At 39.3% G+C, this 21,530-nt stretch overlaps 1 protein-coding gene across 2 annotated transcripts in view; it reads left to right on the top strand.

Moving 5' to 3' along the window:
* DOCK4 (dedicator of cytokinesis 4) overlaps positions 1-2,448 on the top strand; it is a gene marked incomplete at its 5' end in the record, with an annotated part of 498,756 nt that extends 496,308 nt beyond the window's left edge. For both annotated transcript variants that reach the window (XM_079712023.1, XM_079712022.1), the window contains one exon: positions 1,935-2,448. In XM_079712023.1, the coding sequence (XP_079568149.1) occupies positions 1,935-2,369 (435 nt within the window). In that variant the 3' untranslated portion in view covers positions 2,370-2,448. The remainder of the gene's footprint in view (positions 1-1,934) is intronic.
* Between the last annotated feature and the right edge of the window lie 19,082 nt (positions 2,449-21,530).

The raw sequence follows: 21,530 nt of genomic DNA, 5'->3' as shown, positions 1-21,530 counted from the left end.
ACCCCCCCCAAACGGAGAAAATTGCAAAGAAGTGTGATTTTGTTTGCATTGCCAACATTGCTGATGTCAAAATTTGCTGGTGGGTGCAAATTATTTGCTAGTTTGGTTGTCATTCTGTAGAGCAGCTATTAATTGTAAAGTACATGGGACTGCATTCACCCTGGAAGCCATTGGCTGTCATCTTGATGTGATGGGAACAAAAGCAACGTGGTGTTTCCGCATCGTTACACTTCCCCTTGCTCGCAAAGAGCCCCACGTGTTGCTGTGGAATTCACATATGCATTTTTTAACTTGATTGTGCAGAGTAGTAATAACATAAGACTAGGAATTGATTCTTAAAAAATAGAAAGAATTGAAGGGCTGAAAATGTTCAAGTAGCCACCAAATAGTTAGCAAAGTGGTGTATACTGTCTCTCCACAGACCTACCTATGTTCTTACCAGCCATAGGTAGCTTCGTAGCCGTATTTTTACAAAATAGGTTTGAAGAGAAAATGGGTGGAACATTTGTGTTGTAACTCCTGGGTTACATTAGAGGGCGTAGTGCTACCAAGTTACTAGCTTTGCTGTGCTTAGAATGCAGAAAACTCCTTGACTGATAGTTTTATCAGCAATTAAATGATGGAATTAACCCTGTGAAGACTCAGCTTACCTGCCTTATTTTGAACTTAGTGTCTAATTTTTAACAAAAAATTGCAGTGAATTTGGATCTCTTAATTAGCCATGCTTAACTTTAGGCTCCTGCTAAATGAAAGGATTTGTGTCTACGAGCATTGTTTTTGTTTCAAAAGAGAGACCAAGGTAAAGTTAGTCTAGGGTAACATTTCTTGGTTTTATAGGCCGTTTATGTGACACCTGAAAAAAAAATGGTCTGTGGTCAAATAAGTTTAGGAAACACTGGGCTGAACAAAGTCATTTAGGTTGCTTTATTATAAGACCTTAAGAAGCTAATATGCTTTGAATGGATGCAAGGAGAACATAGGGTGCAGTACTTCCCAGTGGAACCCTTAGGGAAGTAGCACATTCCAATGCCAGCGGAGCTAGACAGCTAACAAATGAGTGAAGGAGGCCAGGAAGCCTCAATGTGTTGGGGTGGGAATGGTGGGAAAGTGAATTCATGCCCCATCCAAAGGGGACAGCCCTGCTCAGCTGCAAAATAATATCTCCAGTAAGAGAAAGTGAGCAGTTGTTGCTAGAGCTTCCAGTGGTTCTGCTGAGCTAGAAAGGGAAGTGGTACCTCCAACGGGTTTGGTTTGGTTTTGGTTTTTGCCAGTTTCCTATCCTTCAAACCGTGGGACTGATATGCCTCTGCATTTCCTCCCTGAGTACTTTTATCCTCTTTCTGTCCTGACCACGAGGAGGAGTAAACTGGGCAGTGAGGTGAACTGAATGGACTGGCGGCCCTGGCAGATAAATGCCTGATGTATATGTGCGGTTCTGAGGCACGGCAGCACTCAGATTTGAGTCTGGGTGTCTGCATGAGTCTTCCAGGGCCGGCAGAGCAAAACCGCACGGACTGGGAGGGCTTCAACAACAGAAATGTATGTTCTTACGGTTCTGGAGCCTACAGGTCTAAGATCAAGGTGCCACCATTCTCGGTTTCTCCTGCGGCCTCTCTCCTTGACTTGCAGATGGCCACCTTCTCCCTATGTCCTCAGGGTCTTTTCTCCGTGTGCATGCGTCTTTGGTGTCTCTTTGTGTCCAGTTTTTTTTTCCTAAAAGGATACCAGATTGGGTTGGGGTCCACCCTGAGGGCCTCAATTTCACTTACTTGTTCTTTAAAGGCTGTATCTCCAAATGCAGGCACATGGGGGGTGGTGGGTCAGGGGATAGGGCTTCAACCTCCGGATGGGGGGGACACAGTTGAGCTCATCACAGTGTCTGTCAGTGACTCTCTGCTGTGTCTCCCCCACCCCTCCCTTTCCACTCCGCACAGGGATCCATGCAGTCTCTCACCCCCTCTCCGGTGGAGTATCACTCCCCAGGACTCATCTCCAACTCCCCCGTCCTGTCCGGCAGCTACAGCAGTGGAATTTCGTCCCTCAGCCGGTGTAGCACGTCGGAAACCTCAGGCTTTGAAAATCAGGTGAACGAACAGTCGGTGGCGCCAGGGTCGGGGTCAGGCCACAGCGGGTCTGAAGAGCTGGTGCGCAAGGAGAGCAAGACGCCACCGCCGTACAGCGTGTACGAGCGGACTCTGCGGCGCCCGGTCCCGCTACCTCACAGCCTGTCCATCCCCGTCACGGCGGAACCGCCCGCCTTGCCCCCCAAGCCTCTGGCGGCGCGATCGGGACACCTGGAGAATGGGACCAGGAGGACGGACCCCGGCCCGCGGCCCAGACCCCTGCCCCGGAAAGTCTCCCAGTTATAAGAAGTCCCTTTTCTATTTCCCTGCCATGAATTCTCTGCCGTTTACAAGAAATAAGAGGTATGGTGAGAAGACATTTAGTATAGGCACTTTAATAATTTACTCAGATTTGTCCTTAGATGAATGGAATTAAAACTCACTTGTTAATAGAATGTTGCACAATATTAAAAGTTACTGATCTCAAACGCCAGGTGTTCCAAGTATGGCTGAACTTTCATTACAGCGTTTCTCATTTGGAAGTGATAAATAGTAATAAAACCTTCTTTTGTATCTTTTTATGTTCACTTTTTTTACATAGTTTAATCTTAAAACCAATACAATATTGTCGAACAATACGAAGCATGATAATGTTGTATACTTTTTACTGAATACTTGATGCTTCAAGAAAGCTTATTAAGTCGATGTACATCCTAACAAACACAATAGTCCTTATTTTAGAAGAGTTCTGTAAATAAGGTGAGATTTCTGGCTCTTTCTATGAACAGACTGATGGATGCACATCTTCAGAATTAAAAGTTAAAGCAAGCTAGTGAGACAGTAAACTTAAGGGGTTGCAAGGATTGGGACTGGAAGTGGTTTTGTTCTTGAAGCAAAATACTTCTTTAAGGTTGCTTTTGACCTTGGCTGCTGTCTACATTCTTAAAACGCTACTTTACCAATTGGTTGGTAAACCCTTTAGTACCCTGGCACCATGGTATCTACTGTATTTCTTTTCAAGGTGCAATTTACTTCCAGAGTTCCAATCGGGTACATGAAGCAAAAGACCCTAGGAGAAATGTTTACTTGAATCTTGTGCTTCCTCACTTGATAGTTTCCTCTACCAAATTTGTCACTGAAGAAGAACAGATGTTCATGTGTTAAGTAGGCACAAATTAATGTGTCCCATTAACAAGAGTTCAGGAATCAATACAGGACAGCAGTAAATTAATAGAGTAAATGAAGAAAAGAAACAGAGAGAAAATATATTAGCATGATTAAATGGCAAAAGGACTTTCAAAAGGCAAGGGCATTAACTTTCAATCCTGCACAAAATAAGGAATTCCTCACAACTCTCCATTATTACTGGTGGAGCTTGTCTTCTTAGCTAATCCTGTTGTCCTTTAGTTGAAGGAGGATGGCCGTAGACCACTCTAGCTTGAATACTGCAACACAGCATCTTAGATCTAGATAGGGACGCTCATGCCACAGTCATAGGAGTGTGAAAAAAGCACCTTGTATGTATTTTGTATCTTTGTTTTCTTTACTGACTGTTTATAACACTCAACTGACAATAGATATGAACTGTATTTTAAATCATACTGTTGAATATTTTCCCTCTTTTGTTGGGAAGCTCAATTTAGTCTAACTGTGTTTGTTTTTGTTGATAGCTTACCTGGAAGGCAGTGACAACTTTTTTATATTCCCTTAATGAAACCATTCAGCAGGTATACGCTGTTGAGGCTGGTTATAGAGGTTTTCTATAATAAATGTTCAAGTATTTTTGTACATAACTGGTTAATTTTAATAAGAGATACCATTATGTGTAAAAAAAAAGTAAAAATAAAAGCAAACTGTTGTGGATGCAGTATGATTGTTATAATTATGCCAAATACTTTATGTATGGAAAAAAATATTTGTACATATGTGCTTCTAACAATAATTCTGCCATATTGACTTTACAATTTTGAATGTCAGAAAATTAATATATGTTAAAATATTTATGTTTAGTGAAATTATTCATAATAGAGAAAAGGAACATGAATTTTAGCTTTGTATCTTGCAAGTTTTTCGGTTGAAAATTTCTTGAACTAGCTTTTGCTTTTGATGATAACACTTTGTGTTTGTAATCACATCCTTAATATATATATATATATATATATATATATATATATGAAGATCCGTATTTCTGTTGCTTTAAAGAAGTAAAGACTTCCTTCAATTTAAATAAGGTGACATGCATAAGATAACAAAGCTTCTTTGATTTCCTTTTCCTCTGTAATTTAATAGATTCCTTGACTAGTGCTTGGGCACAGTATAAATCAGTGTTATTTGCTCTTGAAGCCATTTAAAAAAAATTTTTTTTTGGCAATGAACAGTTGATCATGTGTGTGTATTTCTGAAGCAGCTATATAGCAGAACATTTCAAGAGATTCTGTTAGCCCAGATGTTCATGTTGGTTGCTGCTGAATGGTAAATATTAAATAAAATTACCTGATTAATCTTGATATTTGTCTTTATTCCTGTCATCAGCATATCTTTACCTGGAACGGAAGCTGTGTAAATAACTGCCAAGTGTACAAAAGGAATAGTTAGTTGAGTGCTGCTTTTGCCAGTTGGGCAAACTATCTGCCTGCCTGCTTTCCTCCTGATTTTCATAAAATGATTGATTGATAGGAAATACATTTAACACTGCAAAATCCACTGACTACCAAATTTGTTAATAAACTCTGGCTTTTAATTTTGTGAGATGTGTCGATGCTGTGTTAGATTTACAACATTTATGTCACTCAGTGCTAAGCAAGCCCCTGTCCAAAGCCTCTGTTCCATTAAATACCAAAACCCACTTAAAGGTCATTGTCCATGTCTTCCTGATTATTTCTCAACATTAAGTGATTTTAGAGCATTTTGGGATCATTTTCATTACCACTGAACCCACGAGTCTTTCGATTCTACAAGCCTAATTACAATATGAATAGCTTCTTTTCCTACCTTAGTAGTCTTCTCTTCAGATTGATATTTTCTGTACAAAACACAACAAAGAAAATAACAAGTTACACAGCTTTGCCTTTATTTGATCTTTACACATTAAAAGATGGCTTTATCATCAGAATAAATAAATTCTTAGTTATTGAATGAAATAAACCTTGTCCTCATTACATAAGGATACCGTTAAAAAGACTTGAAAATTTGACAGAATACCAATCCCCCAACATAACTATTATTTTTACATATTGCTTTTGTCTTTTTCTTTATGCATATATGGCATAGTTTTCCTACTTTGTTGAGTGCTGGTTTCCCAAGTATCCCAACACAATCTAATGATAATACAGGGCTGAGATCACTGCCTACTGCCATAAGGGGGAGCACCACCTCAACAGAGCTTTGGCAGTGTCTTAGAGAGGCAAGGGCAAAATCAGATTTTATTGAAATTCTGGAGTTTTGTTTAAGGTAGATCTTTCAAAGAGCAGAACTTAAGATTGGGTAAAGATCATGATATAATTGTTGAAGGTTGGTTAGAAACAGCAGGATTGAGGGGTTCTGTTAGCTGATACTTTCTATTGACAATTTGATGGGTCTGTTGAGAAATTACGTTATGAAAAATAAACTTATTTACCTGGCACAGAGACTCCTGGAAGAGTAAAGTTATGCCAGCAAACATTGGAATAGTGAGGTCATGTTCATGTAGACATAAGCTGTATAGAGTAGATGGTTTCAGTTTTCAACGTGTATTTTACATAGTGCTAATCACAGTGTACCTGGATGGACTAGTCTTATTTTTTGTTTAATGTTACAGTAAGTATTTTCATGTTATTACATGTACATAAAAAGCGAAGTATATATTCCCACCATTTACTTAGCCATTCCCCTATTAATGGACATGATATCGTTTCCAGTTTTTCACTACTACAAATAATACCACTGGGACTCTTCTGACATACAGCTTTTTCCATATTTTGGGTTATTTCTTTAGCATGGAGTCCTAGACTAAAATTGCAAAGGCAAGGGAAGGATGATTTTTGTAGTTATCTTGCATACTGGCAAATTATTTCCCAAAAGAGTTGTACCAATTTTAGTGCCACCAGCAATATTTTTCCAAGATTGGATATTGATGGAGTGATTTTTTGCTGTGTGGGAAGAAAATATTGCTGCCTTACCTAAACTTTGAGAAAATGTTACTAAACCAGTTAAGTAGTTTACAGAATTGTGTGTAAGGAAGTTGATATCCTACAAAGAAAATGAAAAGGAGAAATGAGACAACATTAAAGTAACAGACACTAACAGTATAGCGCCTACTGAAAATACTTCATCTCAGAGAAGAGCTTGCTAGGAAGGCATTTTAGATTCTCTATTGGTATAGAATACTAGAAAATCCCCAACATTCTGAACACAAGTACCATCTCACTTATCCAGTTTACCCCTGTCATTCACAATCAGTGAAGAAGCCAAAAACCTAGAAGTGAGGACACTGACCTGAACAACCATAATAAATGCCACTGTCAGCTGAGTGCAATGTCCCAAAGAAGATGAGGCTAATGAAATGCTTGATGTGTTTGAATTTACCGAGAGGAGATTATACTTTTGTAAGATAGTTGAGCGATGGATAAGAGAGGTACCTGGAAAGCTATGCAAGTCAAGGGGGAAAAAATGAACTCCAGAAAAAACAAAAGTTTAGATAAGTAATGTTATTATAGTATACCATGGGGGTCAGCTACACATAATATTTACATAGTCATGGAAATGCAAAATATATATTGGTCTAACTCCAAATTATATTGGAAGGATGAGGGTAAGGAAGGAATCTGTGTATGTGGAGAATAACAAATTCTCATCTTCCATATAAGGATGTCAATCAGTAATGCCTAAAATTTAAAGACAAGCAAAAAGTAGCAATTTAATATACTTTAATTTAGATACAAGAGCAAAAGTTAAGAAATAACTTGAAAATGATGGCCCCTCTGGAGTGAAAATGGCTGCAGGACAGGAATGTTGCAGGAAACTCCTGTTTTTCACAATGGTTTAAACAACTATATGCGTATTTGACTGTGATATATTTTAAGAGATTTTAAAAAATGATTTCTACAACATTCATTCAGATACCACCACATTGGTTTCACTTATTTTTTTCCCTCCAAATCCAAAACAGATGTGGATATGGAGCTCTTTGCGAAGCACATACAGAGTTTGCCAGGAGATTTCTACTTCAAAGGCATGGATGTGGCAGATAGTAGGAAGTGAAGGGGAGGAGCTTCTGGTCCTATATGAAACTCCTCTGGGAGAAGTGGTTGGCAGTAAAACAAGCAAATTTTAATTCCATTCATGAGTAAAGCCCATCTGTTAAGTCATTTGCAATAGGCTTAAGGGGCTGGCTACTCTTTGTTCTTTAGTAGCAGCACTAAGCAGCCAATAGAAAATTTTTAGACAGGTCTGAAAAGAATTCTGCACATATCCCCAGTCTACAAGTTCTGTTTGAGTCAATAATGTGAATTTTCTCATCCTGAAAAAAGCACACACAGGTCTTAGTGTGACTGACTTGGGAACAAGAGGCAACAGTCCCACATTATTTCCATCCAAGAGGGAGAAAAATTAGCTTATTAGAAAATAATTAATTCTTTTTAAAAAGGTAAATACACAGCATTAAAAGAACTTCAAGCCTGTAATGAAACTTGGCAGAGGGTCTCCTGGTACATCCATCATCCCTCCCCTCACTGTACACCTCAACCTCTTGCCTCACCACCTACAACTTACCCAAGTCCTTGTTCCAAACCCAGAAAAAGGGGCTCCCCTCATCAGGATTATGTTCTCTACCCATGAGTTGATCCCACCTCACCTCCCTCTGAATCCTTCCATATCTATGAGGAAGTGAGGGGGAATCTGGCTGTGACCTTTGACCTAATTAATGCAACTGATCTGATGGCTGGGCCTGAAGACAAGATCAAATATAACTAAATGTTTACCAACTTCAGTTAACTTTTCTTTTCTCCCTTTTTTATTCCTCTTGGTAAGGCAACTGTCTGAGCTTAAGAATTTACAAGTTGGCATGAAATTTCAAAACTTACGTAAGTCAGAGAAAAATATAGCCAAGATAAAAGAGCAAACAGACTAAAAAAATATTTGTACCATATATGACAGTTAATATCCTTATGAAGAATTCACCTAAATTGATTTTAACAAATAATAATTAAGACTGTTAAGAGACATAAGTATTGGAAAGGAAGGGAGAAAATATGCTAATAGGCAAATAAATAATTTACAAAAGATGAACCATAAACAAACATAGTAAAATAACTAACTGAACTACTAATCAAAGAAAAACAAATGAAAACAACAATAAAGTAATATTTGTTGCTTATGAAATTAGCTATATGTATAAAATGACAGCACCCGATTCTGGGAAGAGTATGGTGACAAGTTGTCCTCATTGATATAGCTGGTGGCACTAAATTAGGATAACCTTTTTGAAATGCAATTTGGCAGTATGGATCCAGAATCTAAAAAATGGTCATGTCCTTTGAGCTGTAACTCATGACTGAAAATCTATAAGAAGAAAATAATTCAAAATGCAACATGGGTATATGGAGAAACAACAGGCAAAAATTTAAAGTCATAGAAATGTTAGTATGGAGATGGCTACAAAAAATATAACATCTAATCAAAAGAATGGGGGGTGGAGTCAAATGGCATACTAGGAGGATGCGGAATTCACATCTCACTACTAGGGCACCTACCAGGAACTGGTGGGGGACCACGGACACCTAAGGGGATGGGAGGAACCCCCAGTGACTGGGTAGGATGTGGGGCATGGGGAGAGTGAAGAGGGAGGAGAAGTGGAGGCGGGTCGGGACTGGTGACCCTGAGGGGCGGCTGGGGGAGAGGAAGGGATCCCATGCCCAAAAGAGGAAATTGGGGAACCATTGGGAGGGCAGAGGATCAAAAGGCACCATGGCCATGTTTCCCCTGTCCACTTAGATACCCAGGAACCTGTTGAGATCCCAGGCCTGATCCCTCTGCCCACCGAGGCCCCCTCCATCTATGCAGGTCCTGAGGGAGTCGGAGGAAAGGAAGGGGGAGCAAAAGTAAAGGCCGGACCTCTGGGACCAGGATCCCTGAGGGGTGGTTGCGGGGAGGGAAGGAGTTCCTACACCCAGTGGGACCCACCCATGGTTAGGGGTCCAGTGGCGATGGGGGAGACCCTGGGGGAGACAGTGGGGGAGGGAATGAAGGAATGGAAGGGAAAGGGGCCAGTGATTTCCTTGTCCACTTAGGCACCAGGAAGCCTGTTGGGCTCTTGGGCCTAATCCTCTGCCCTCAGAGCCTCCCTCCTGCCGCACAGAGCCCAAGACCCGCTCTTACACCCCCTCCCAGGACCCTACTTCTACACTCGGAGACACCCTCCAACAAGCTGGGCCTAAACCCCATCTACACACCCTTACTCAGAGCCCTACCTCCAAACTCCGGAAACCCACAGTCCAGAGGCCCTCCTTTCAAGGTGCTGCCTCTCCCATTCTGCGCAGGTCCTAAGCAGAGGCCCCTCCCCATGCTCAAAGGTCACCCTCCAACCCACCTAGGTTCCACCCCACCCAAAACCCTGGCCTTGCCTAAGTTCCACCCCCCACATAAACTCCGCCCCCATAGCCAAGGCTTTTCTTCTTTTTTTTCTTCTCTTTATTCCTCTTTTAGATTGGGGTCCTGTTTTACCTTGTTGATTCATTTTGTTGAGTCTTTTATATTTTTCTTTTTCTTAATAATCTTATTTTTCTAATTTTATTTTATTCTTTATACTTTGTTAGTGATCTCTCCTTTTGGCTTGTTCTCCTCCCCCCCTTTTTTTTCTTTCTTTTTTCTGTTGTGGTTTTATTTTACCTTATTGCAATTGTTTCAATTATAGTTTCATTTTTCCTAATGTATTTTTTATCTTTCTAATTTTATTTTGTTTTTTATTCTTTGATATTGTACTGCTCCTTTTTTCCTTTTTTTTTTTTTTTTTTTAACTGCGCCACAAAGCTTGCAGGATCTTGGTTCCCAAGCCGGAGGTTGGGCCTGAGCTCCTGTGGTAGGAGCTCTGAGTCCAAACCGCTGGACTAACAAAGAACCTCAGAACCCAGGGAATATCAATAGGAGTAAGGCCTACCAGGGGTCCTCATCTCAGCACCAGGACTCAGCTCTATCCAACTGCCTGCAAACTCCAGTGCTGGATGTCTCAGGCCGAACAACCAGTAAGACAGGAATACAGAACCATCCATCAAAAAAAAAAAAAAAAAATGAAACAACAAAAGGTTTGTTACAGAAAAAGGAGCAAGGTAAAAACCTAAAAGACCAAATAAATGAAGATGAAATAAGCAACCTACCTGAAATAGAATTCAGAGTAATGATAGCAAAGATGATCCAAAATCTCAGAAACAAAATGGAGAAAATACAAGAAACATTTAACAAGGATATAGAAGAATTAAAGAGCAAAAAACCAGTGATGAACAACACAATTACTGAGACTAAAAATACTCTAGAAGGAATCAGTAACAGAATAACTGAGATAGAAGAATGGATAAGTGACCTGGAAGATAAAATGGTGGAAATAACTGCCAGGGAGCAGAAAAAATAATGAAAAGAATTGAGGACAGTCTCAGAGACCTCTGTGACAACATTAAACACACCAACATTCAAATTATAGGGGTCCCAGAAGAAGAAGAGAAAAAGAAAGGGTCTGAGAAAATATTTGAAGAGATTATAGTTGAAAACTTTCCTAATATGTGAAAGGAAATAGTCAATCAAGTCCAGGAAGCACAGAGAGTACCATAAAGGATAAACCCAAAGAGAAACATGTCAAGACATATTAATCAAACTATCAAAAATTATTAAACAAAGAAAAAATATTGAAAGCAGCAAGGGAAAAGCAACAAATAGCATACAAGGGAATCCCCATAAGGTTAACAGCTGATCTTTCAGCAGAAACTCTGCAAGCCAGAAGGGAGTGGCAGGACATATTTAAAGTGATGAAAGGGAAAAACCTACAACCAAGATTACTTTACCAGCAAGGATCTCATTCAGATTTGATGGAGAAATTAAAAGCTTTACAGACAAGCAAAAGCTAAGAGAATTCAGCACCACCAAACCAGCTTTACAACAAATGCTAAAGGAACTTCTCGAGGCAGGAAACACAAGAGAAGGAAAAGACCTACAATAACAAACCCAAAACAATTAAGAAAATGGTAGTAGGAACATACATATCAATAATTACCTTAAATGTAAATGGATTAAATGCTCCAACCAAAAGACATAGACTGGCTGAATGGATACAAAAACAAGACTGGTCTATAGGCTGTCTACAAGAGACCCATTTGAGACCTAGGAACACACACAGACTGAAAGTGAGGGGATGGAAAAAGATATTCCATGCAAATGGAAATCAAAAGAAAGCTGGTGTAGCAATTCTCATATAGACTTTAAAATTAAGACTATTGCAAGAGACAAAGAAGGACACTACATAATGATCAAGGGATCAATCCAAGAAGAAGGTATAACAATTGTAAATATTTATGCACCCAACATAGGAACACCTCAATACATAAGGCAAATGCTACCAGCCATAAAAGGGGAAATTGACGGTAACACTATAATAGTAGGGGACTTTAACACCCCACTTTCACCAATGGACAGACGATCCAAAATGAAAATAAATAAGGAAACACAAGCTTTGAATGACACATTAAATAAGATGGGCCTAATTGATATTTACAGGACACTCCATCCAAAAACAACAGAATACACTTTCTTCTCAAGTGCTCATGGAACATTCTCCAGAATAGACCATATCTTGGGTCACATATCAAGCCCTGGTAAGTTTAAGAAAATTGAAGTCATATCAGGTATCTTTTCCAAACACAACCCTATGAGACTAGATATCAATTACAGGAAAAAACTGTAAAAAATACAAACACATGGAGGCTAAACCATATGCTACTAAATAACCAAGAGATCACTGAGGAAATCAAAGAGGAAATCAAAAAATACCTAGAAACAAATAACAATGAAAACACAATAACCTAAAACCTATGGGATGCAGCTAAAGCAGTTCTAAGAGGGAAGTTTATAGCAATACAATCCTACCTCAAGAAACATCTCAAATAAACAACCTAGCCTTACACCTAAAGCAATTAGAGAAAGAAGAAATAAACCCCAAAGTTAGCAGAAGGAAAGAAATCATAAATATCAGACCAGAAAAAATGAAAAAGAAATGAAAGAAACAATAGCAAAGATCAGTAACTCTAAAAGTTGGTTCTTTGAGAGGATAAACAAAATTGATAAACCATTAGCCAGACTCATCAAGAAAATAAGGGAGAAGACTCAACAGGATTAGAAATGGAAAAGGAGAGGTAACAACTGACACTGCAGAAATACAAAGGATCATGAGAGAATAATACAAGAAACTATACGCCAATAAAATGGACAACCTGGAAGAAATGGACAAATTCTTAAAAATGCAGAACCTTCTGAGACTGAACCAGGAAGAAATAGAAAATATAAAAAGAACAATCACAAGCACTGAAATAGAAACTGTAATTAAAAATCTTCCAAAAAACAAAAGCCCAGGACCAGATGGCTTCACAGAGGAATTCTATCAAACATTTAGAGAAGAGCTAACACCTATCCTTCTCAAACTCTTCCAAAACATAGCAGAGGGAGGAACACTCCCAAACTCATTCTACGAGGCCATCATAATCCTGATACCAAAACCAGACAAAGATGTCACAAAAAAAGAAAACTACAGGTCAATATCTCTGATGAACATAGATGCAAAAATCCTCAACAAAATACCAGCAAATAGAATCCAACAGCACATTAAAAGGATCATACACCATGATTAAATGGGGTTTATCCCCAGAATGAAAGGATTCTTCAATATACACAAATCAATCAATGTGATACACCATATTAACAAATTGAAGGATAAAAACCATATGATCATCTCAATAGATGCAGAGAAAGCTTTTGACAAAATTCAACACCCATTTATGATAAAAACTCTCCAGAAAGTAGGCATATAGAGACCCTACGTCAACATAATAAAGGCCATATATGACAAACCCACAGCCAACATCATTCTCAATGGTGAAAAACTGAAACCATTTCCTCTAAGATCAGGAACAAGACAAGGTTGCCCACTCTCACCACTCTTATTCAACATAGCTTTGGCAGTTTTAGCCATAGCAATCAGAGAAGAAAAGAAATAAAAGGAATCCAAATCGGAAAAGAAGATGTAAAACTGTCACTGTTAGCAGATGACATGATACTATACATAGAGAATCCTAAAGATGCTACCAAAAAACTACTAGAGCTAATCAATGAATTTGGTAAAGTCACAGGATACAAAATTAATGCACAGAAGTCTCTTGCATTCCTATATACTAATGATCAAAATCTGAAAGAGAAATTAAGGAAACACTCCCATTTACCACTGCAACAAAAAGAATAAAATACCTAGGAATAAACCTACCTAAGGAGACAACTTAGGTTGTCTGCAGACAACCTGCATGCAGAACCTGTATGCAGAAAACTTTAAGACACTTACGAAAGAAATTAAAGATGATACAAACGGATGGAGAGATATACCATGTTCTTGGATTGGAAGAATCAACATTGTGAAAATAACTATACTACCCAAAGCAATCTACAGATTTAATGCAATCCCTATCACACTACCAATGGCATTTTTCACAGAACTAAAACAAAAGATTGCACACTTTGTATGGAAATACAAAAGACCCCAAATAGCCAAAGCAATCTTAAGAAAAATGGAGCTGGAGGAATCAGACTCCCTGACTTCAGACTATACTACAAAGCTACAGTAATCAAGACAGTATGGTACTGGCACAAAAACAGAAATATGGATCAATGGAACAGGATAGAAAGCCCAGTGATAAACCCACACACATATGGTCACCTTATCTTTTATAAAGGAGGCAAGAATATACAATGGAGAAAAGAAAGCCTCTTCAATAAGTGGTGCTGGGAAAACTGGACAGCTACATGTAAAAGAATGAAATTAGAACACTCCCTAACACCATACACAATAATAAACTCAAAATGGATTAAAGACCTAAATGTAAGGTCAGACACTATATATAAAATTCTTAGAGGAAAACATACAAAGAACACTCTGACATAAATCACAGCAAGATCCTTTTTGACCCACCTCCTAAAGAAATGGAAATAAAAACACAAACAAATGGGACCTAATGAAACTTAAAAGCTTTTGCACAGCAAAGGAAAACATAAACAAGACCAAAAGACAACCCTCAGAATGGGAGAAAATATTTGCAAATGAAGCAACTGACAAAAGATTAATCTCCAAAATATACAAGCAGCTCATGCAGCTCAATATCAAAAAAACAAACAACCCAATCCAAAAATTGACAGAAGACATAAATAGACATTTCTCCAAAGAAGATATACAGATTACCAACAAACACATGAAAAGATGCTCAACATCACTAATCATCAGAAAAATGAAAATCAAAACTACGATGTGGTATCACCTCACACCAGTCTGAATGGCCATCATCAAAAAATCTACAAACAATAAATTCTGGAGAGGGTGTGGAGAAAAGGGAATCTTGCACTGTTGATGGGAATGTAAATTGGTACAGCCACTATGAAGAACAGTATGGAAATTCCTTAATAAACTAAAAATAGAACTACCATATGACCTAGCAATCCCACTACTGGGCATATACCCTGAGAAAACCATAATTCAAAAAGAGTCATGTACCACAATGTTCATTGCAGCACTATTTACAATAGCCAGGACATGGAAGCAGCCTAAGTGTCCATCGACAGATGAATGGATAAAGAAGGTGTGGCACATATATACAATGGAATATTACTCAGCCATAAAAAGAAACGAAACTGAGTTATTTGTAGTGAGATGGATGGACCTAGAATCTGTCATACAGAGTGAAGTAAGTCAGAAAGAGAAAAACAAATACTGTATGCTAACACAGTATATGGAATCTCAAAAAAAAAAAAAGGTTCTGATGAACCTAGGGGCAGGACAGGAATAAAGACACAGACATAGAGAATGTACTTGAGGACACAGGGAGGGGGAAGGGTAAGCTGGGACGAAGTAAGGGAGTAGCACTCATGTATATAGACTGCTAAACGTAAAATAGCTAGTGGGAAGCAGCTGCATGGCACAGGGAGATCAGCTCAGTGCTTTGCGACCATCTAAAGGGGTGGGATAAGGAGGTTTGGAGGGAAACGCAAGAGGGAAGAGATATGGGGATATAGGTATGCATATACAGCAGAAACTAACACACCATTGTAAAGCAATTATACTCCAATAAAGATGTTTTTAAAAAAAGGAACGGTATATGCTAATTTGAAAAATGTATTTGAGGACTAGGAACAAGAAGGAAAAACTAATAGTGTTTGAAATGAAAAAAAGCAAGATTTAAAGTATAAGCACACTGGTGGTATAGGAGAAGGAGACACGATGGCAGAGTAGCAGGATGTGAGTTCACCCCTTCTTACAGAAACACCAAAATCACAACTAACTGCTGAACAACCAGTGACAAAACAAGTGCTGGAACCTACCAAAAAAGATACCCTACATCCAAAGACAAAGAAGAAGCCACAACAAGATAGTAGGAGAGTCACAATCGCGATAAAATCAAATTTCATATATGCCAGGTGCGCAACCCACAAACTGGAAAACAATTATACAACAGAAATTGTCCCACAGGAGTGAAAGTGTGTATGTATAGCACAGGGAACTCTGCTAAATACTCTGCAATAATCTAAATGGGAAAAGAATTTGAAAAAAAATAGATACGGGCTTCCCTGGTGGCACAGTGGTTGAGAGTCCGCCTGCCGATGCAGGGGACATGGGTTCGTGCCCTGGTCCGGGAGGATCCCACATGCTGCGGAGCGGCTGGGCCCGTGAGCCATGGCTGCTGGGCCTGCGCATCCGGAGCCTGTGCTCCACAATGGGAGAGGCCACAACAGTGAGAGGCCCGCGTACCACCAAAAAAAAAAAAAAAAAAAAAGAACAGATACATATATATGTGTAACTGAACCACTCTGCTGTACACAGGAGATTAACACAACATTATTTATATTGGAGTATAATTGATTAACGAAGATATAAATAAATAAATAAATAAATAAATAAAAGTGTATGCAAACTATGATTACAGCAGTGTTTTCAAAGATGCATACTTAAAAAATACACCAAAGTGATACTAGTAATAGTTGTTTTAAGGAGTGAAATTATGGGTGACAATACGTCTTTATTTTGAATTTTGTAAATTTATGAACAAATATTTATATATATTTTTAAGTTTCAATGGAATTAGACGAGAAGGCCAAGGAACAACCAACTTAGAGTATTATCTAGAAATGGGTAAATCCTGGATCAGGAGAAGTGGGAGCAGCCTCAGGCCTGGATCTGGTCAAGTTCATCAATCTCCCAGAAGTGAGTGGGATACACTGATTCCTCCTACTCAGTAATGCTGGGGTCCCCTGGCAATGGGGTGTAATCAGGACATCTAGGATGCAACTTAAAGGAGAGAACTGGGGAGAAATAGAGTTAAGAGGCAAGAAAAAGGGGTACTGGCCCACAATAGAATCAGTGCTCCATGGGCTTCAAGAAAAAAGATGTGTAAGCAGAGGAGGAGAAGTACTTGGGGAGGGGAGCGGGAGAGCGGTGGCCCAGAACAATAGACTGGAAACAGAAAGCAAGCACGTTAAGGAGTGTGGTTGGGAAAAGTGGCAAGCATGCCAGCGTGGACTAATGGAGCTTCTCAAACGCCAATGTTGCTCCACTATGAAGTTTTCACACATTTTTTGTAAAATGAGAAAAATAAGAACAATATGATATCGATATATTGGCTTACATTTCCAATTGTCTTAACTTGCGAAGAACTTTTCTTTGTGGGATCTTCTTTATCTAGGGTGTTACAGTATTCTGTGTTTGAACTGTTAGTGGTAGTAGATGAGGTTTTTTCCCCCCAATATCTTTACTTGCACAATGAAAAGGTAACAACCTTATCACTGTCCCCCCATTTTTTGTTGTTGTTGTTGTACTGCTTCATGAAACCTCAAAGGCTGAGAAGTAAGGTAAGAGGAGTGGAGGTGGAAGCCCAGTTCTCTGAGTGGAGCATTGTTTGGGTGTGGGTAGGTGACTAGGGGCTGGGGCTTCCATTACTCTTGATGAAATAAGATGGGACAGACGCAGAAAAGACCTTTTTTTTTTTTTTCTTCTTGGACGCATGGCATGTGGGATCTTAGTTCCCCGAGCAGGGACCAAACCTGCATCCCCTGCATTGGAAGCTCAGAGTCTTAACCACTGGACTGCCAGAGAAGACCCCAGAAACTACTTTTAATACTCCTAATCCAAGAGTCAAAAGGATGCAACTAGAGATTACCATACTAAGTGAAGTAAGTCAGAAAGAGAAAGACAAATACCATATGATATCACTTATATGTGGAATCTAAAATATGACTCAAATGAACTTATCTATGAAAGAGAAACAGAATCACGGACAGAGAGAACAGACTGGTGGTTGCTGAGCGGGAGGGGGTTGGGGGAGAGATAGAGTGGGAGGTTGGGGTTAGCAGATGTGAGCTTTTATATATAGAATGCATAAACAATGTCATACTGTACAGCACAGAGAACTATATTCAACATCCTATGATAAACCATAATGGAAAAGAATATTAAAAAAGAATGTATCTATCTCTATATATAGAGATATATACATGTGTATAACTGAATCACTTTGCTGTACAGCAGAAATTAACACAACATTGTAAATCAGCTATATACTTCAATTAAAAAAATTTAAAAATAAAAGTCAAAATTTACAGAAATGAGCTGATTAGTTATCACCTTGACCTCATGTATTTAGTGAGATATAGCCTCTTAATAGTAATTTTATGTTATTTAGTAAGTTTCAACCTGTTTTACTTCTTCCTCTCTACCTCATCATGCTCAGCTGTGATTTCAAAGACTTTCTAGACTAAGAGTGTGGGGTTCATTTTGAACCTTGAGTGCTTGATTGCTGCAGATTTCAAGTCAAAAGCACTTGAGCAACCTGATGGGGAGTAATGGCTCCCATATTCCTGCTACTGGCTTTTAAAGAACATTCCCATATTCTTTAGATTGGTGGAAGTCTGTGTGTTATTCAGAAAATTTGTTCAAGTCAGATGCTTAAAATATTAGGAACACTCGTGGCACAGTGGTTAAGAATCTGCCTGCAAATGCAGGAGACACGGGTTTGAGCCCTGGTCCGGGAAGATGCCACATGCTGCGGAGCAACTAAGCCCGTGCGCCACAACTACTGAGCCTGTGCTCTAGAGCCCGCGAGCCACAACTACTGAGCCCACGTGCCACAACTACTGAAGGCCATGTGCCTAGAGCCCGTGCTCCACAACAAGAGAAGCCACCACAGTGAGAAGCCCATGCACCACAGTGAAGAGTGTCCCCGCTCAGCACAAGTGGAGAAAGCACATGCGTAGCAACAAAGACCCAACCCAGCCATAAATTTATATATATATATATATATATATATATATATATATATATTAGGAACATAGTGAAGAAACTAGTGGGCTGAAGGGTGGGGGCTGGGTGACAACAGTAATTATGCATTTATTTTGAGGTGCTGAAATTGTCCTTGACCTCCTATGTGACTCCTAGCAATGCCTACCAGCTGCCTCAGGCAAGACCATCCACTCATTACCACCCGTGAGTGACACTGAGCAGAGAGTCACCTCCAACTATATTTAATGAGTGTGCTGAGAGCTCACTGTGAAAGGCAGTTAATTCTCTTATTTGGCCCTTTATGAGGGGTAAAAACATTAGCAGAATGAGGTCCATGTCCCTCCCCCTAGCAGTTTCATGATCAAGATTAGATTTATTGGGGTAATTAAAAAATATTTATTGAGGGCCTACTGAGGGCACAAACTTACAGACATACAAAGAAATATAATCATCCCCATTTTCCAGGAATTTATTCTTAATTGAGAAAAAAAGGGAGGTATGTATGTTAATTAGTAAAAATAATCACAAGAAGTGCCATGGAGAGCATGAACAAGTGATTAATCACCAAATGAGTGGCAAGGCCCATAGATTCAGAATTTACATGATATACATCCCATTCAAAACATAGGTTCAAATACCCTGTTTATCATACTGTGGGGTTGATTTATTTTCATGAAAACACTGGAACTAAGTTTGTCTAGGGCTAATGATCTTGACCTGTTTTGTGTTTTCTTATTCCTAGAAAAGGGTGATCAGCCAGATGGCATGAATCTGACATGCTTGATGTGAGGCAGTGATACTCCCAAGTGTGGTCCTGGGGACACAGAAAATAACAAGACAATGTTTCCAGCCTGTAGGAGTCTCTACCCTGATGGGAAGGAAGAGAAATAGACCAATCTTTAAACAAAAGATGATTTTCCTATTGGGCAAATAACTACCAACACTCTCTAAAATTCTCCTTGATCCAGAAATTGAACTTCTAAAAATTTATTCTAAGAAAATACCCTTATCAGAAATGTACACAAATATTTATGCATAATCATTGCAACACTGATTATAATAAAAATTTGAAATATTCTAAATGGCTAACTGTAGGGAATAGCTTTAATAAAATATGTATACACTAATTCTCAGCAGCTATTAAAAATTATGATGTATATGTATATTTTTTTTGACATGGTAATATATTTATAACACTGCTAACTCAAAAACTATGATATAAAATTTTTATTTTTAAAGTGTAGTACAGGGACTTCTCTGGTGGCACAGTGGTTAAGAATCCGCCTGCCAATGCAGGGGACACAGGTTTGATACCTGGTCAGGGAAGATCCCACATGCCACGGAGCAACTAAGCCCATGTGCCACAACTTCTGAGCCTGTACTCTAGAGCCCGCGAGCCACAACTACTGAGCCTGCGTGCCACAACTACGGAAGCCCGAGCAGCAATGAAGACCCAACACAGCCATAAATAAATAAATAAAAATTTTTTAGAAGTGTAGTATAATATATACAATATAAGCCCATTATCAAATAATTATTTACACATACATACTTGGAAATATATTCTAGAGTATATGCCCCAAAATTAGTATTGATTAAATCTGGGTCGAAGAATTTTAGGTTTGGGTTTTTCTCTTTTTGCTTATATGTATTTTCAATTTTTCTATGATTGATTTACTCCTGTAAAAAATAACTAGCTAAAACGATGAATAAATGATAAGGCATGATAAGGCCTATAAAAGAATCATGAGGAGGATGCTATGGTAGTTTTGAGGCATTTAACCTAGAGTGAGGGGTACTGGGGTAACACTTTACCCCAGAGAAGACATCACAGAGGTGGTAGCTCTTGATCAAAGACTTGAAGAACCACCAGGAATGACATGACAGGGCAAAGATGTTCCAGGAAGAGAAACCTGCACAAGAGAGACCTGGGAGCAAGCATGTAGTGTTTAGGGGATGCTAAGTGGACTCTGACTGCTGGAGCACCTGGTAGCAAACCAAGAGTAGAGAGATGGAGCTAAAGAGGTGGCAGGGACAGATGATGAAAAGCATGGTTTGTCATGCCAGGGATCTTGGGACATTTTTTCTAGTGGTGATGAGGAGCCTCTAAATGATTTCAAGCAGGAGGAAAGCATGCTCAGACTTAGGTTTTAGAAAGATTGCTGTGCAAGATTCATCACAGTGGTGAGGAGGATAGACTGGAAGAAGCAAAGAATGGAGGAGGCTGGAAGACCAGCTAGGGGCTCCTATGGGGGTTTGCAGTAAGCGCAGTCTGACTTAAGGCAGAGTTGTGGAGAAGCAGGAAGGACAAATAGAACAGATGTGTCTGCAACAGAAACAATAGGATGCATCTGAGAGAGAAATCTTTGGCCTATAGGGTAGGTGAAGATGTTCCTGAGGATGAGAAGGAATCCAGAGGGTGGATGAGAAGGAATCCAGAAGGGATTCAAAAGGAGGGACGCCTGTTCATCTCGAACTCTTGATGCTGAATATAGAACAGTAGAGATGTAGTAGGAGTTTATACAGTTTACTACTAGTGGCCCTCTTTTATCCATGTAGCAGGAAGAGACTTATTTACTGAGAGTAAGGACAGTGAGTTGGTAAAGTAGGCCTGAGGAGAGTTGTGAAGTTCTGGCCAAATTTGTTAGAGTCAGTGATGCTTAAATACCTATAAGAATTACCAGGCAGTGGAGGGCCCACTGAGATTAGAGATCCTGATTTTGTGATGGCACCAGTTGGTGCAATTTTGTAACTTTCTCCAAGGGCGTTCAGTGGCCAAGGTCTAGCTCCCAGGAAGGCAGATGAAAGTTGCCTTTATCCTGGTTCATCAGAGTTGAGGATTAGTAGGGCATGAAAGACCAAAGTCCAAAGACACATGTAAAGCAATGGGTCATTGGGCTAGGCCAGGCAGGGAAGGAAGTAAAAAC

Source organism: Hyperoodon ampullatus (genome assembly GCF_949752795.1).
Source record: "Hyperoodon ampullatus genome assembly, chromosome: 9".
Classification (NCBI taxonomy): Eukaryota; Metazoa; Chordata; class Mammalia; order Artiodactyla; family Ziphiidae; genus Hyperoodon; species Hyperoodon ampullatus.
This window is presented reverse-complemented; position numbering and strand designations above follow the sequence as displayed.